General features: G+C 35.4%; 1 protein-coding gene and 1 long non-coding RNA gene across 2 annotated transcripts; both read left to right on the top strand.

Moving 5' to 3' along the window:
- Positions 1-494: 494 nt before the first annotated feature.
- On the top strand, positions 495-2005 carry LOC113281959 (LOB domain-containing protein 41-like). The gene is made up of 2 exons (XM_026530875.1): positions 495-907; positions 1010-2005. The coding sequence occupies exons 1-2, from the start codon at positions 718-720 to the stop codon at positions 1753-1755; spliced, it is 936 nt and encodes a 311-aa protein (XP_026386660.1). The 5' UTR covers positions 495-717; the 3' UTR covers positions 1756-2005.
- Positions 2006-3940: 1935 nt separating this feature from the next.
- LOC113277551 lies at positions 3941-5675 on the top strand. Its single transcript, XR_003324981.1, has 3 exons — positions 3941-3991; positions 4102-4176; positions 5651-5675. It is a non-coding gene; the product is annotated as an uncharacterized LOC113277551 (long non-coding RNA).
- Positions 5676-17225: the final 11550 nt, after the last annotated feature.

Here is a 17225-nt window from a genome sequence, read left to right on the forward strand (position 1 = left end):
CGCAACTCTCTCAACATTCATGGTTTTGGACACTCTTGCATGGCATGGACCCTACCTTCAGCCCTTTTTCCCTGTCTCTTCTTCTTTTGATCACGCATATATCCATTGCTTCAAAATTATCTTTTTACCCTTATATTCTTTTCCTCCAAGCCTGTCGACATTAGCTTTATTCCCAAGTAATTTGCATCTTGTAGCCGAAGAAATGGACTTTCCCTTAGACGTTTAATGAAGTTATTATTCACAAAAGTATGCAGATGCTGCTGGATGTAATGCTCATAACAAACATACGTTTTTGGTATATTCCCATTTTCCTGGAATACGAACCCTTCAATACCGAATTTATGGTAGCTGCTTTGATTATACCAAGTGCTAGGAGTAGGATATAGAACTCGTGAATACATGAATTTACTAAGGGTAATATAGGAATAAAAGTATTAAATATATCCAGTGCATTGCTTAATCCTAGGATTTTGCAACTTTCCAAAATCCAAAATAATAAAATCCCCTGGTTTTCCCACACTACCGCTTGTTTGGAAACCGCTGCGGCTTCACCTGAAAAACCACGGCCCCTCATTTCTCTCCCAACTTAAATACTCCTTTTCCCTCTTTCTCTCCCTCTAATTCTTCTTCTTCTCATCTCTTCTCCCCTTTCTCTCTCCTCCTCCACCTTTCCCTCTTCTCCAAAACCAGAGTAAACTGCTTTGATAAACATCAACTATGAGGATGAGTTGTAATGGTTGTCGTGTTCTTCGGAAAGGATGCAGTGAAAATTGTAGTATCAGACCTTGTTTACAGTGGATCAAAAGCCCTGAATCTCAAGCTAATGCCACTGTCTTTCTCGCTAAGTTTTATGGTCGTGCTGGTCTCATGAACCTCATCAATTCTGGTCCTGAACATCTCCGCCCTGGTAAATTTCCCCTTTTTCCTTTATTTCTGTACAAAATCCCCAAATTCTTTTCTGAAATTTGTTTTCCTAATAAATTTTTTTTGTAATTTATTTGATTTTCAGCTATATTTAGATCACTTTTATACGAGGCTTGTGGAAGAATTGTGAACCCAATCTATGGCTCAGTCGGTTTACTTTGGTCTGGTAGTTGGCAACTCTGTCAAGCCGCTGTTGAAGCTGTTTTAAAAGGTGCTCCGATAATGCAAATCCCATCTGAAGCTGCTGTCAGTCCTAGTCTTCCTTTCAAAGGAGCTTATGACATTAGACACGTGTCGAAAGATGACAATTCTGCTGCTTCTCAAGAACTTACAAAGGTGAAAACTCGTAATCGATTCAAGAGAAGTTCAACGGCACCAGTTAAGCTTAAACCTGTTAAGATCGCTCATTCACCTACGGAGTCATCTGTTCATCATGAACCAATTGTTGACAGCGATGATGATCATAATGAGTCAACTCAGCTTTGTAATCTGGACTGGAATCGGAGTTTTATTGATGAGTTAAATCGTGATACAAGTCATGACTCATCCAATAGTCACCAAGGGGGATATAGCCGTGAATCTGAGAGTATGTTTTCTGTTGAAACAGTTGAAGCTTCAATGGTGAGCAGCCGAGCTGAGCAAGAACATGTTGTTCCACAATCACAATGCCATTCTGATGATAGTGAAGTTGAGTTGGAGTTGTCACTCGGTTTTGAGTCAAGTCGGTTACAACGCTCGAGTCCTGCTAAGAAACAAAGGATTGAAATGGACGGTTCTGATATTGGTGGGAGGACTTGTAAGATTGAATTAGGGCTTGATTTTCCCGTTTGAGTTAATCGCAACCGTTGTTATGTTAGAGATATAGCAGTTTTGTCAGGCTAAGATCGAACTAGGTTTTTTTTTTTTTATCTTTTATAACTTCCGAGTTACTGAGTAGATCACAATAAGAGTCCTTCCTGTTTGGACAAGGGATGTTATGTTTGTCTTTTTAACTTTTTCTTTTTAGGTGGGTGGGGTCTGTAAAAATGGTTTTACATCTTTACTACATGATATAAAAATGGATGATCACATATACAAAGTATCTGACGGCTGAGTTTTGTCTTCCCATGTATTCTTGAGAAAAGCTTAAACAGAAAAAGAGTGTGATTCATCTGAAGCTGCAACAAAAATTCAGAAATGCACTACACTCGTTTCTTGTTTGCCCCTGTTTCCTCGATTTCCGTACTTTTAACGCGTTACAAGGAACCGAATCTGCGGCGTATAGAGTGATGACACTAGGATCTGGCGTGGCATACATGCGAAAGTGGGACCTTGCTTTTGTATTTTTAGAAGGTTGCCGAGAAATTGGGGGAAACTCTGAAACCTAGTTTAATTGGGGAGTCATGGAATTTTGTTTGTCCCTAAACATGAATATACTATTTTATTCTTGATTAATATTTTTTTTTTCAAGTAACAATCCTCATTAACGATCCTTCAACGATAGTTTAGGATCGTCATATACATCATGATCAAAATGATAACGATTCTAAACTGTCATAAACTAACGACGATAGTCAATAACGATATTTCTAAAATATTAACGACTGTTTAAATCGTCAAACGCGTAACCAAAATAGTAACTACCCTTCCAAAGGGTCGTCAGGAAATTGATCACTTTTATGACGACCCAAAATCATCGTACATTTCCGCCATTAATGAATCTTCGACAGTTTAGAGTCGTCACTTAAACAGTCTAAACATTAAAGACTGTTGAGGATCGTCAATGAAAATTTTTAATATCTTTACGATTTTTCATACTATCTGGGCAAAAACAAAAAGTTAGACTAAAAATTGCAGACAAAAAATCTGGAAAAAAAAAATTAAACTCTAATTAAGTAAGATTATCACTAATTAATTAAGATTATCACTAATTAATTAAATTTTAACACTAATCATTTATGGGGATTTTAGCCCTTTAAAAAATATTTTTATAAGGGGTGACCCAAGTTAGGTTCTGGTGACCTTTTTTGTCCTCTAGTGCATGGCCCCTAATTAGTTCCGATGGCCCCCAATTAAGCTAGGCTTTGAAAGTATGGGATGGACCAGGGACGGAGTCAAGATTACTAAGAAGGGGGTGCACAAATTTTCTTTGGGGAGATAAACAATTTTTAGGGGATGCAAAATGCAAAATTGGGCTCATAGATAGTTAAATTTTTTTGCTTTGGACCCAAATTAGACTTTGGAGCTAACTGGGCTGGGAGTGCAAGTGCACACCCCTACACTGGACTGGCTCCGCCACTAGGATGGACTCATGGTCACGTTGAAGATTATTTATTTACATAGTACTATGAATTTGAACGGAAGTCGTGATTCTATTATGCACGATAAAATAAAAATTGAAATCATGATTTGTACTCTTTTTTTTAGCACGACAAAAGACTAATCGAGACTTAGGGATTAAGAACTTGGACTGGATAAATAATTACATGCTTAACTAGTTGTTCTTGATAGAGTTGTCAATTTTTAACCCGGCCCACGGGTTGACCCTAGCCCGGCTTGTTTCAACCCGGCTCGGCTGGGCTTGTTTCCTAAACGAGCCGGGCTAGGTCTGTTATATTTGACCCTAATAGAAAACAATCCGGGCTAGGTCTAACCCGCGGGTTACCAGCCAACCGGTTAAATTATGATAGTAACCTAGAATCGGAGGTATCGGTTACATTTTACCTGCTACCCAGGTAACCGGGTACTTCTCATAATCTTATCTAAGTTTCCCAAAGAAAGAGAAATCAGAAAACTTCTCTTAAGTTTTAGATCTGGACTGGAGGGTGGAGGCAGAGCAGAGCTGCAGAGCAGAGGTATTCCGTACTCGTGTTCGTGAGTTCGTCTCTTTTTCTAACTTAAAACTAAATAGGGTTGTTTTTTGATTCTGAGTTCTCGATTAGATTTTGAATCTTTGATCTTTAAATTTACTGTTTAACTATAATGATCTTTTTTTTTTAATTTTCTAACTCTCTGTTATTCTGTTTGATTTTCAGGGGTTAGGGTTAGGGCTTTACTCGTAATCAACTAACCAAGTTTTATCCTTTAGGTTGTTTTTTCACTTCTAAGTTATAGATTAGATTTTGATCTTTAAGTGTAACTTTAATGATTATTTTTTTTTTTAATTTTCTAACTATCTGTTTGATTTTCAGGGGTTAGGGCTTTCTTTAGACTACCGTTGAAGAAGAATAGGAAAAATTGGCCGATGATTTTACTTCTACTTTCCTAATCTAGGTGAGTAGTTCTAAGTTTTTAAATTTTAATGCATAACTTGTTTTAAGTACTGTTAGGTGTTTGTGGAAATGATTCTTAGAACCCCAATCCCCTTTTCACGAATTTGTGTCATTTATTGTTAACTCATGACTCATGAGTCATGTCTCTTAATGTCAATCTATAATAAATTAATAATGCATATCTTGCTTACGTTATGCAGCTTATGCTTGTGAATATTTATTTGAATTACAAAGGTTTACACTGATTCTGAAAATGGAAATGAACTCCATATGCAGCATGTCAGAATCAGAAAGCACATGTTTTATTTTGGCTTACATGAAAGTGTAAAAAAGCATACTTTTGTTGGCTTTGCCTTTGCCAGTTTGGGATGTGTACTTGTTGGGATTTTAATTATTGACAGCTCTAGTCCCCTGTGATGTAGCTCAAGGCTTACTAATTTTGATTTTTGAATTCTTTATGTAGCTTCCTAAAATGTCAGTTGAAGAAGACCATGACGATGTCATGAGTGAAGAGGATATCACAGTAGTAGAGTCGATGACAAGTCAAGAGCATGCTTCAAAGAAAAGGAAATTTACATCAAAAATATGGAATGATTTTGATTGGTCACGAGACAAAGATGGTAAAGAAAAGGCTACGTGCAAGCATTGTAGGAAGGAATATGCTTATGACAGTCAGAAAGGAGGAACATCAACTATGTCAAGGCATTTAAAGAAGTGCCCTAGACTGAAGATGCAAGATGTAGGGAAACTTTTGTTATCTACAAATAATGGAGAACTGGCTACTCGTGCACGCAAAATAGATCAATCAAAGTTTCGGGATTTAGTTGCAAGACTAATTATTGGTAAAAATCTCCCCTTTAATTGTGTAGAATGGACTGAATTTAGGGAGTTATGTAGTTATCTGAATGTCGATGTTGAAACCATATCAAGGAATACTACAAAGTCTGATATTCTTAAAATGCATAAGTTCCAAAAAGAAGTTATTCGCAAGAAATTACAATGTGCTCCAGGTAAAATATGTCTAACATCAGACATGTGGACCTCCGTCAACACCACTGGATACATAAGTTTAACAGTACACTTTGTTGATCAAGATTGGGTATTGCAGAAGTTTCTTTTAAATTTTTCTCCACTGCCACCACCCCATACTGGTCAAGCACTTCCAGATAAGTTATTTCTGATGTTAAATGATTGGGGAATTGAAGGAAAAGTAACCAGCATCACTTTGGATAACGCTGCATCAAATACTTCATGTGTTAAGATAATGAAGAGTCGATTCATTGCAAGGAATGTTATGTCGGATACTGGGAAAAGAAACTTTCATATAAGGTGTTGTGCTCACATAATAAATCTTATTGAAAGAGATGGACTGACAGAGATTGATCCAGCAGTAATCAAGATAAGGTTAGCAGTGAAGTACCTTAAAGGTTCACAAAGAAGAAAACAAAATTTCTTGGATACTGTCAGCGATTTAGGAATGTCAGTAAAGATGGGTGTTCGACAAGATGGAATTCTACTTATCTTATGTTGCAAAGTTGTATTTCGTATGAAAAAGTCTTCACTCATTTGAGGTTGGTGGACCCTGACTATGCAGAGTCTCCTAATGGGGAAGAATGGGAGCAAATCAAAGTGGTCACGAAGTTTCTCAAGGTCTTTTATGACCTCACGACTCTATTCTCTGGAAACAAGTATCCTACTTCTAATTTTTATTTTGATGGGGTTTGTCAGATTAAAGTATTATTAGATCAAGAGACAACTAATGACATTGAGTTCATTAGAAACATGGCGAAGAAAATGCAAGAAAAATTTGCCAAGTATTGGAAAAAATTGAGTCCAATATTGGCAATGGCAGTCGTTTTAGACCCTCGATTGAAGTTTGAATTTGTAGAGTTTACTTTAGAAAAGGTGTATCCTGTTGAGCGTGAAATGAAGAAGGAAGTTGATATTATTAGAAAAAGGATGGCAGCACTCTATAAAGAGTATCATACGGCGTCAACTTTAAGAGGTTCGACAACAACCAATGAAACTCAGAATTCGGGTACTGTAAATGGTGGGAATTCTGGACGCAATGGAAGTGCTTTTATGCAGGTGATAGTTCTTTAAGTTTTAACTGCTTGAACATTTCTATAACTGTCCATATAGAACTGGTAGTTAATTGTTGAAGTTTTTTGATGCAGGAATTTGCCGCGGCAAAAAAAAATGGTGTTCAACAATCTGACAAGTCAGAACTAGAACAATATCTAAGCGAGTCATCAGGATCAATGCCAACTGATTTTGACATCTTGAAGTATTGGAGAAGCCAAGAACTACGATACCCTAATCTTACAAGAATGGCAACTGATATTTTATCAATTCCTATTTCAACTGTTGCTTCGGAATCTGCATTTAGCCTTGGGGGAAGGGTACTTGACAGATATCGCAGCTCCTTATCACCTGAAAGTGCCGATGCATTGATAACAACTTGTGATTGGATATATGGAATCGGTAAGAGGCTAAGTGTCTTGAATCTTGATTGAGTAATATTTAAAATTAGTTGTAAGTCTATTTAACAATATATATGAGATTGATAATTACTTATTTTCAATTATATGTAGGAGCTGCATCAACTGATGTTGAGGAAGTGAAAGATAATGATATTAGTGAGGATGTATTGGCATTTGAGCCAGCAAACAACAATGAGGCAGTAAGTTCTTATGCGTCTAATTAGTATCTGTACTTCAGCGATATAAAGCGGGTAATTATGAAAATTCTATTTATTTACATTAACACATCCTTTTGTTTGATATACTTTTTGCTGGAAATTACAGATTCATACTGGAGCATCTTGAAGTGATACACTTCTAGACACAATTACAAAGATACATGGAAAAGGAACATTTTTTGGGCACTGATTTAGGAAATATTTCGGACTTCCATATGATATCACTGTCTCCTATTTTTTGTATAAATATGAAGGGAGACACTAACGATATATATTGTATATGTGACTGCATATGAGGTTTTAGGACCTTTAGGTTGTGATTCAAGATTTCAAAGTCAGTTCAGTAGACGGTAGCCGTAGCTTCAGTTCAGTACTTCGGTTTGTCCACTTTTGTATATAAAAGGACAAACATAGATAATAGTTACTGTCACTTTGAGGATTCTTATATGAATCACAATCCTGGACCTATATCCTTAATTCCTTATTAATGAATATGATACTTTTTGTGCAGGAATAAGGAATTGGTTGTTATTATGGTCTCCGCTTCACTAAGGTTGAAGTGTTTTAGACTTTTAGTAGGTGATACTCTGTGTCTCTGTCACTGTGGTAAACTGGTAGGCAGTAAAAGTGGAAGTTTGTATTTTTTTTTTGGTTTTATATATGTATTTAAACAGTAAACTATGTCTATATGTATTCCACTCCACAACTTTGGTTTGGTTCATTTCAAATTTTTAATCATGACATGTGATGTTTAACTGCTGACACCATAGGCATTGAGTTGATAAAAAACCTCAACTTTCTTGGTTTAAACATAGTACGGAATAGAATGGATATTTGGTTCAGAAACACCATCAGTTAACTGATGCCATAAATTTACCATCCAATCCGCAACCCGTCAGAGCCAACCCGTCTAGGGCTAGGGTTGGGGTTTTGGGCTTGTACATGAACAGTGCTAGGGCTAGGGTTGACCCTAACCCGTCCGTGGCTTGTCAAGCTAGGGCCGGGTTGACCCTAGCTTGCCCGTTTGACAGCTCTAGTTCTTGATAATGAGAAGAGAATAGTATTTATCCCGAAAAGGTTAAGCAAATGGGATTAGGATAAGATTAGTTTTTGGTAAACAGCTGGGTGATTAAGATGTTTATAATTGATGGTACGTTAATTGATTATGAGATCACGATGCTTGAGCAGCAACTACGTACTTTATTACTATTATACTCCTAGAGGTGTTTGTAGGTAATCATCGTTAAAAGAATCACTTGTCTGCGGTAAAAACAAGCTAGGGTAGTGTTGTTTGTGTTGGCAACCAAGTTTACCCATTCGAACAATAGTACGAACAATACTCTATCCTTTCCTTGTGGGCAGCAAGGAGGAGGAATTGATTAATCGGTTTTCTGCATTACAGTATTTTGGGTTTTTTTTTTTTTTTTGTTTTTTGAAGCATACAATTTATTATAATAAATTTAGTTTACAACTTGTTAGATTGAAGGTTAACACTTCAAAAACTAGATTCATGGCGATTGGACATGCACCGGACTTAACCTTTTGGTCGGCTGATTTTTGTTGTGCCACTAATAGTTATCCATTTAGGTATATTGGCGGAGCCGGGGGTCAACTAATCCTGGCTCTAGCCCCCACCCCACCCCATCCCCAGAAACACCCTTAAATTTATCCCGTATTTGGTACTTAGCCCACGAGATATTATCATTTATACCCATAAATTTCTACAATTATTTTTAGTCCCCTCCATACCGTTTTCTGGCTCCGTCACACCATTGGGTGCTAAGGCTAACTCCAAAATCATATGGGATCCTGTCATTGAAAGATTTGAAGCCAGACCGCCTGCTTGGAAATGAATATTTCTCTCAAAAGGTGGGAAGCTTTCTCTTCAGAAATGAATTCTTAGTTCATTACAATGTATTATGTTTATGTTTTTAAGGTTTCAGCTTCAATTATGCTAAGTCCTGTGGTATTCTAATCTAGCATATAGATTGGAAGCTAGAATAACCTCGTAAGCCTTATGACAATTCTAATCGCAATTGTACTTTAAAGACTGGAACATCAATCTGCGCTGAACCATTCCCCGTGGCTGCACTGAATGGAACATCGCAACCATCTCAGCCGTCAGATCAAAAAATAAATCAATCTGCGTTGAACCAAAGAAAAAGATGATAAACTTTATGTTAGAGAATAAATAATGCTCTAAAGTTCACACTTGATGAATTGGAATTTGGTTTTGGCTTATAAAGAAAGAGGTGGTCTTGGTTTGGAAAAGTGGTGTTGGAGATTTAGTGTAGAGAATCATTAAGTGCAGATAAATATGGATTTGATTGCTTACAACGGGTGTCAGGGAAAGTTACTTCTTCACATGGAGTTTCTTGTTGGAAAATAGTTACAGAAACTTTTCATGTTCTTTTGAGATTTCTACAAACAAATGCAGTAGAATATCAAATTTAGTATCGACTGATGGTAGTAGTTAGATATTTGACTTTAAGAGAAGCCTTTATAATCAGGAAGCTAATCTCTTTGTTGAACTCATTTTGCGCATTTGTTCCAACCTACTTACTCTAGATACCTTACCGGATACAAGAAGATGAAAGCTGCACACTTCTGGCACCTTTTCTGTCAATTCTTTGTATACAAAACTGATAGCGGATGATGGAGAGAACGACTTTCCTAACGCTTTTATTTGGAAGACTGCAATCCCACTAAAGGTTTTTTTTCCTAATGTGGTGTGATGTTCACGACAGACTTAACTCTATTGAGATGTTGGTACATAAAGGGACGAGACTTTATAATTGTCGTGTTCTGTGTAACGACCCTGAAACTCCATTCCACGTATTCATACACTGTAAAATTTCAAATAAAGTCGGTTGTATGTTATTTCTTAAAGAAAAGTGGGCGTAGATTTTTTTTAAATACAATGTATGAGTTAGCTCATTCATGGAGTTGTGGTCAAGCTCAGCTAAAGTAGTATGGGATCTTATCCTAGCAGCAGTGGTGTGGATTCTTTAGAATGAAAGTAACTGTCAAATATTTGAAGATAAATACAGTTTCAAGACTGACAATAATTTAGGTTTTGATGTAGGGATTTCATCCTCTCTTGGGATGCCGCTGCCCCAACAAAGTACATCTGAACTTTGAAAGTTCTGTACACAATTGGGACAATGTTTTCTTGTAATAATTTTAGTTTTTTCTTTTATTTCTTGACCTACTTCTGGTAGTGTCTCTTGTATATTTGTACATTCCATTTCTAGTCTATTCTTATTTTCTGATAAAAAATAAACAAACAATAATACAAACCGAATTACAAAATCACTATACACTTGACAAAAGAATAAAAGCGTAACATAGGAATAAAAAAAGAAAACCAATAAAAAACAAACAAACATATTGTACAAATAATCAAAAACAAATGAAAGACATACCAAAAATCCAACTCAGGCGAGTGAGTTGACAAGTGATGTTATACTGATCCAAATTTGAGGATACAACAATTATTTGATTATTGACGTATCGCTCGAATATCGAATAGAAATTTGTAGCACAAATTCCAGTTTGTTGTAAGACTGCATAACCTATATGTACAGGATTACACTTGTGTAATATGAAATTTATATATAAATGATTACGAATTATTCTCCTCTTGTATATTTTTGTTCTTTCATATTATGGTAATACTGTAACATGTTATCAACACTATTACCATTTTACGTAATTAATTTTTCATTGTTCGAGATTGATGATGGATTATTAGTTGAAGATATTAGCGTTGTTCGAGAAAAATATTTTGTTGAAAGCATGTAAAGAGACTGCTATAGAGGAAAGTTTTGAAACAATAATAATATCCCCACCCCTACCCAAAATTGAATGCTAAGTGGATGGAATCCACTATCTAAACTAATATTAGTGTTGTTCGAGAAAAATATTTTGTTGAAAGCATGTAAAGAGAACGCTATAAAGGAAAGTTTTGAAACAATAATAATATCCCCCACCCCTACCCAAAATTGAATGCTAAGTGGATGGAATCCACTATCTAAACTATTGAAAATCAATAACTTCAGTAAAGAGTTGTTGCAATTAAAAGCACATCTCAACTTCTATGGAAAGGAACTCACACAAGATGGCATAAGATAGAAAATATTTTTCACTTGTACTTTATTTTTCTACATCATCCAAGATACTGATGAACGAGTATAAATTAAAGTACAACAACAACATATTCAACCAGTAGTCAAAGTTTTCTTATGATGGAGGCAGTCTAGGCGGTGGCCTAGATCCCCAAATTATCGGGGGGCCTTTTTTTTGTTAACATAATAAAATTGTGACAATGTACACGTGTTAGAAAAGCATTTTGCCACAGTTTTTTTATTTTATAGACAATTGTAATTGTTAGAGCATTGCTCGGTTAAACCCACCAATCGTTGGTATGTCAAGTTTAGTTTTCGTATTTTAGTTCCAAAAGTTGAGTTGCTTGATTAATTACTAGAGTCAACTTCGTTAGGTTAATTAGACTATGAAGTCTAGAAATGTTGAGATAAGCTCATGTTACTCTGAAGAACCCGAAGACGTATCGACATCAACGAACACATCATCCTTTTGTTCAAGGATAGTAATACAAGACTTGACTTGTTTTCATTTCTATATACGTTGCTCTCAAGTCGCTTATATTTAAAACATAACATGCGAATTTATATATATATAAATCTCTAGTATTAGTGACTTGATCATTGTATTATGATCAAAATATCAAGGAAAGATATACGAGTATATCAGAATACGAAGTGTAGTGTTTATCTTTTGAGCTTTGTATTTGCGACATAAAAATATCTCTGCAATTTGTTACTAGATCGTGTGATGAAATTTGGGTTGATTCCATGCCTAGAAAACTATGTTTAACTATATGATTTTAAAGAAATAGACTTGGGAAACTTGTTTCGTAGTTGAAAGAGATCAAATGGATTTATTGGTGGTTTGATTCCTATTGGGGATCTCTAGCAGGACCGACCCCTACTTGGGGATCAATTGCAGGACCGATCCTTAATATCAATTGTATTTCCAGTTCTATATAAACTTTAAGGTTTACATGGATTTAAGAATATGATTTGCGATTTCGTAAAGTTCACTATGTCGATACTATGAGTATTTGAACATATGCTAAAATCTTATTTATTTATTGTTCAAATATATTCCTTGATACTCGGGGTGAGATCCCAAACCGAAATATTTGAGAATCTTTTATTAGGTTTTCGAATTTATATGTCTTTACTTTCCCGTTAAGTAAAACATATCCTTGGAGAATATATTAGTAAAATATGCTTATATGCTAGCTAATGTTGAGTTTTCATCCGTGAGATATTTCGGTATATTAGTTGGAATTAGACAAAATCAAAAATTGGCATTTATTACATATAATTTGATATTTTCGGTTATGGAAATTTCTCGGTGTTCAATCTACCTTGGTCTATAAATAGTGAAGTTTGTTGTTTTACAAACTTATCCCGACACACGCACTTTAGTTTGTAGTCAGTGTGATGGCCGACTAGTAGTATTATTTGTAATACTATCTTGGAGAGGAAAGTAACCTCATTAGAAGAAATCTCTTTCGCCTGGTCTTTAAAGACTCTTGTGGGATCAAAAAGCATCTAGAATCGTGTTGTTACTTTAGTTTTAGGTTATTGATTTGATTGATTGACCTTGATATTCACATAGTTTGTTTATTCTGTGATCCTTCTCTTCTGATATAAGGTCACTTGAACTAGATCAATGATCGAAGAAGTTCAAATTTGTTTTTAGATCTTAAGATAGGCTTGTCATCATCCAATGTTAACATACTCCATTCTGTGGGTGATTGATCATAAGGGAATCAAGTTATTTGTGCAGGTACATTAAAGACCGGAGATTTGAAGACAAGAAGATTTCTTATTGGTTTCTGATATTTGTGATACACTTCGTGCATACTTGATTAGTTGGAATCCGACATAGCTTGTTTATCTTGATAGACATCTTATAGCTTGTCGTATAGATCAATGATCTATCATTTGGTGGTTCTCATCGGGATCCGAATTCGATAAGTTGAGTTAAGATCTGATTATCTTGATAATTTAGAATCTTAGTTGATCAAAAACAATACAAAGGAGTTTATATCATTTATACATAAGATCCTTTGTATAACTCAACAATATGTTTGATTTAGTTCTTGAGATTTATAGCGGTTACCGAATTCATATTAGCCTTTGTCCAATCGTCATATTTCCATTTGGATATAACATGTACGATGTACAAGATCATTGAAATCGCAGTAGTAATCAATTTGATATTAACCAATGTGGTTTTGAATCTCTGTATTATGATAATTACCAACCTTACCAAGGATATAATCAAAACTACTCTTTTGGCTACGATCAATATCCTGCGGAACCTTATGGGTCAACAACCTTATGATGGGTATGTAAGGGAACAATCACGAGGATGGGAGGATAGTTATACTTATGATCAATTGGTTTTTAGTAATGTGCAGATTTCATAGAGTTTGGAACTCAAAACTTATAATATTTAATCAAGACTTACTCCTCTTTATCATGTTCTTTCTTCACTCATTCGAAAAAAAAAAGATACAGTATGGAAATTCTGTTGTGAGTAATGGCTGAAAACATATTAATATCAGAAAAATTTCTAAGAGATATGATCAGTTAGATGAAGCCGGAGCATCAGAAGAGACTCTTGAAGAAATTAACAGAGTCATACGAACATAACTTCAACGTCGTTGGGATATTTTATGAGATTGACGAAGATTCTGATGAAGATGAGAAACCTTTTGAAAGTTCCTGCAGTAGTGGTAAAGTTATTTCAACTCCAAATTACAATAACGATCACTCGCTTGTTCAAAAGGAGGAGAATGAACACAACATAACCGTTGATATAAATGGTGTAACGTACTCGAATGAAGATTTTAGGATTTGCACCCAAGAAAATTTTATTGAAGAGAACTTTAATTATGATATCGAAAGTGTTGATAAAATGGTGCTTGAGAATGAAACCAAATTAATTAATTTCTTGGAAAACCCAATTGAGCTTGCCAAAGATTATAAAGACGCTGAGATTTTAGTTAAAGCAGAAACTAACGAGGAATGGATAAAGAGTTTGATAGAGGACCACGATATAAATGAGTTAAATAATCCATCTGGAATCTTTAATAATGATGAGGATTTTGTAATGTTTAATCCTTTGCATACTTCTAAATCTTTTGATCTCCCTTCCCTAATCGAAATATTTCCTCAAAGAGTTGTTAATTCAATTAACGAACCAAATCACTTAGGGTTTAGTGCTTGTGTTTATAAAATTCATAAGTATTATGTTACTTATGATTATATACCACTAGATGTTTTGATTCCATCGTTGTGCAGGTTCACCGTGAGGAACCCAAAGAGGTTCCCCTATTTTATGTTCTCTATCCACTCCTGAGTGTAGAAATGAGTAAGTGTGGGGGAACTACCAAAATAAACTATTTCATCATTTATATCTTATGATAATCATCGTTTGGAGTTATTAGTAGAACTGCAGATTGTTTTTTGGGTGGACTACTAGATTTTCTGATTGTTGGTACATGAATGATAACAAAAAGGTCAGGTTGAGGACGTTAAAATAAGCGCCGAATGGGAGGCAACCCATTGGTTTTGTATTTATATCCTTTGCTTTTAATTTTTATTTGTTTTTCATATCATATTTTAATTCCCATGTTTTATTTTATAGAGTCCGAAATCTATGACGAATACCTTTTCGTCAAAAAAATTCAGATTGCACATAGTTCAGTTCATAGACCATAACTGTCAGACCTTTTATTGAAAAATTGTGACCTTTTGAAACTTTGTAGAATAGATATAGGCGAACAAATTTTTTGAAATGATGTTTTTCCTAATTCGTTACCAATTTGTACAATTTTTGCTTTTTATCTATTGTTAGTCAGAATTCAGAAATTTTGGTTTTACACATTGAAGACAATGTGAAGTTTAAGTGTGCAGAAGTGTTTTGCGTATAGATTTTTTAGTCTTTAGTTAAAAATTTTAATAAGAAACTTGTGCCGATTCAGGATAACACTAACCAATCTAAGTGGTATCGAAACAAACCTCTAGGTTGTCGGAGTTGAGTTGCGTAGCTAAACAACGTATTCATAGAAAATCAAACTTAGGTATTAGTATTAGAGCATAGGTCGGTTGAACCCACCAAGCGTTGGTATGTCAAGTTTGGTTGTCATATGTTAGTATCAAAACTCATCTAGAGTCGCTTGATTAAATACTGGAGTCAACTTCGTTTAGGTTAGACTAGAAAGTCTAGGAATATTGAGACGTACAAGTAGTACTCCGAAGACCCGAAGAATGAGAAGAAGTAACGACTACAACGAAGCCATCATCCTTCTTGTTAGAGCACTGCTCGGTCGAACTCGCATGCGTTGTTATCTCAAGCATGTTTGTCAATGTTAGTGATCAAAACTATAAGTCTTGATTTCTAGTCTACTATAGCTAAGTCTCGGACTAGGATAGAAAGTGTAGTTGAGCTCAAGAACTCCATGGCGATCATCATACAAGACGAAGAACTACTCAAGGAACTGGTGGAACTTCATCGACTAAAAGGTATGTGGAGACTTGAACTTATCTATCACTCAAAAGTCTATCTACTCTATCTCCTATCTTAAGACAAAAGTCGTTTTGCTATATAGACTTTGATTATATACATTTGCTATTTCGAGCCGAGTTTATCTCGCTTATATATTTCTCGAAATATTTGTTGGTAAGCTTTTGCTTTGGCCAAGTTAATCTTTACCTAGTGACAAAAGTCATGTTATGTTTCAATCACTTGAAAATGGCTTTGACGAAAAATGGTTTGTGAATAACAACTATATAACGTCCTCTAAGAAGGTCTCAATGATTTAAATGAGAGTTTAGATTATATAACCAATGTTGGATATAAGCATTGTGTGGTAACACATACATGTATAAGTCCTTATTCCTTGAACCAAAGTATGCGTACTTTGCTGCTCAGGAAACCGGAACAGAGTCCGCGAACCCAGTCCGCGTACTGTCGGAGGTTCTCTTCCCGAGAAAAATCTGCTGGAGTTTGTGAACTATTTACAAACTTATTCCGGGTACTTAAGTCTGCATACCTAGTCCGCGTACTTAGGTTGGTTATTTTCTAAAAAAGATTATTCGTGAACTTATACTTATATTAACTAAGGAATGCAAGTTTGCAAACCGTGACTATAAAGTTCATGAATCGATTCGAGTGAATCAAATCGTTTTTGCTTCGATTGTGTCTTGTATACTTCTATAAGATCTAAGCAATTGAACAACTCTCTAACTAGTTCATTTGAGTCATTTGAACTAGTTATGGTAAAGAAGAATATGGTTGATATGAAAGTGCTCATATGGCTAACCATTTGATTATACTGTTGAACCAACAAATGTACATGTTTGGGTACGGTTACACAAAACTAAAATGTGCATTTCATTTGTGTGTAACAAGCAAAATTTTCGATCTAACGGTTGAAAGATATTAGCTTGAATCTAATCAAGTTTTCATCTAACGGTGAATATTGAATGCTTTGTTACTAAGCTAACATTGATTGCAAACCCTGATTTGAAAGACTATATAAAGGAGAACTCTAGCATCTGGGAAACCTAATCCCTACACCTCATGTGTGATACTAGTTGTATAAGATAGAGTCTATTCTCCTTTAACCTTAGGTTTCTACCGAGACCCTGTAGGTTAACGACTTGAAGACTTCATTGGGATTGTGAAGCCAGACCGATACTATTTTCTTGTAGTTTTGTGATCTGATCTTGTTGTTTCTATCGTATCGAGTACAATCGTAACGATTGGCTTGATATTGAGATTCCGCAATATCTTCTTTCCCCGCGTCGATTAAGATTATTGTGAGGTGATTGATAATACTAGTTTGTTCTTCGGGAATATAAATCCGGGTTATCAAGTGGTTCCTGTTCACCTTGATTTATCAAAATACGGAACAAAACTCGTAGGTATTTCTGTGGGAGACAAATTTATCTATTACCGTAGACTTTTCTGTGTGATACGGATTTGTTTATTAAAGTCTTCGACTTTGGGTCGTAGCAACTCTTAGTTGTGGGTGAGATCAACTAAGGGAATCAAGTGTGTAGTATCCTGCTGGGATCAGAGACGTAGGAGCATAACTATACCTTGGATCAGTGTGAGATTGATTGGGGTTCAACTACAGTACAAACCGAAGTTAATTTGTAGTAGGCTAGTGTCGGTAGCGGCTTAATACAGTGTGTGTTCAATTTGGACTAGATCCCGGGATTTTTTTTGCATTTGCGGAT

The sequence above is a fragment of the Papaver somniferum genome, chromosome 5 (genome assembly GCF_003573695.1).
Source record: "Papaver somniferum cultivar HN1 chromosome 5, ASM357369v1, whole genome shotgun sequence".
NCBI classification, from domain to species: Eukaryota; Viridiplantae; Streptophyta; class Magnoliopsida; order Ranunculales; family Papaveraceae; genus Papaver; species Papaver somniferum.

Bases quoted from the DNA above. Each gene is read 5' to 3' on its own strand.
- LOC113281959 (XM_026530875.1), top strand. From the start codon at position 718: ATGAGGATGAGTTGTAATGGTTGTCGTGTTCTTCGGAAAGGATGCAGT. The intron at 908-1,009 runs GTAAATTTCCCC...TTTGATTTTCAG, and splicing joins TCCTGAACATCTCCGCCCTG to CTATATTTAGATCACTTTTA.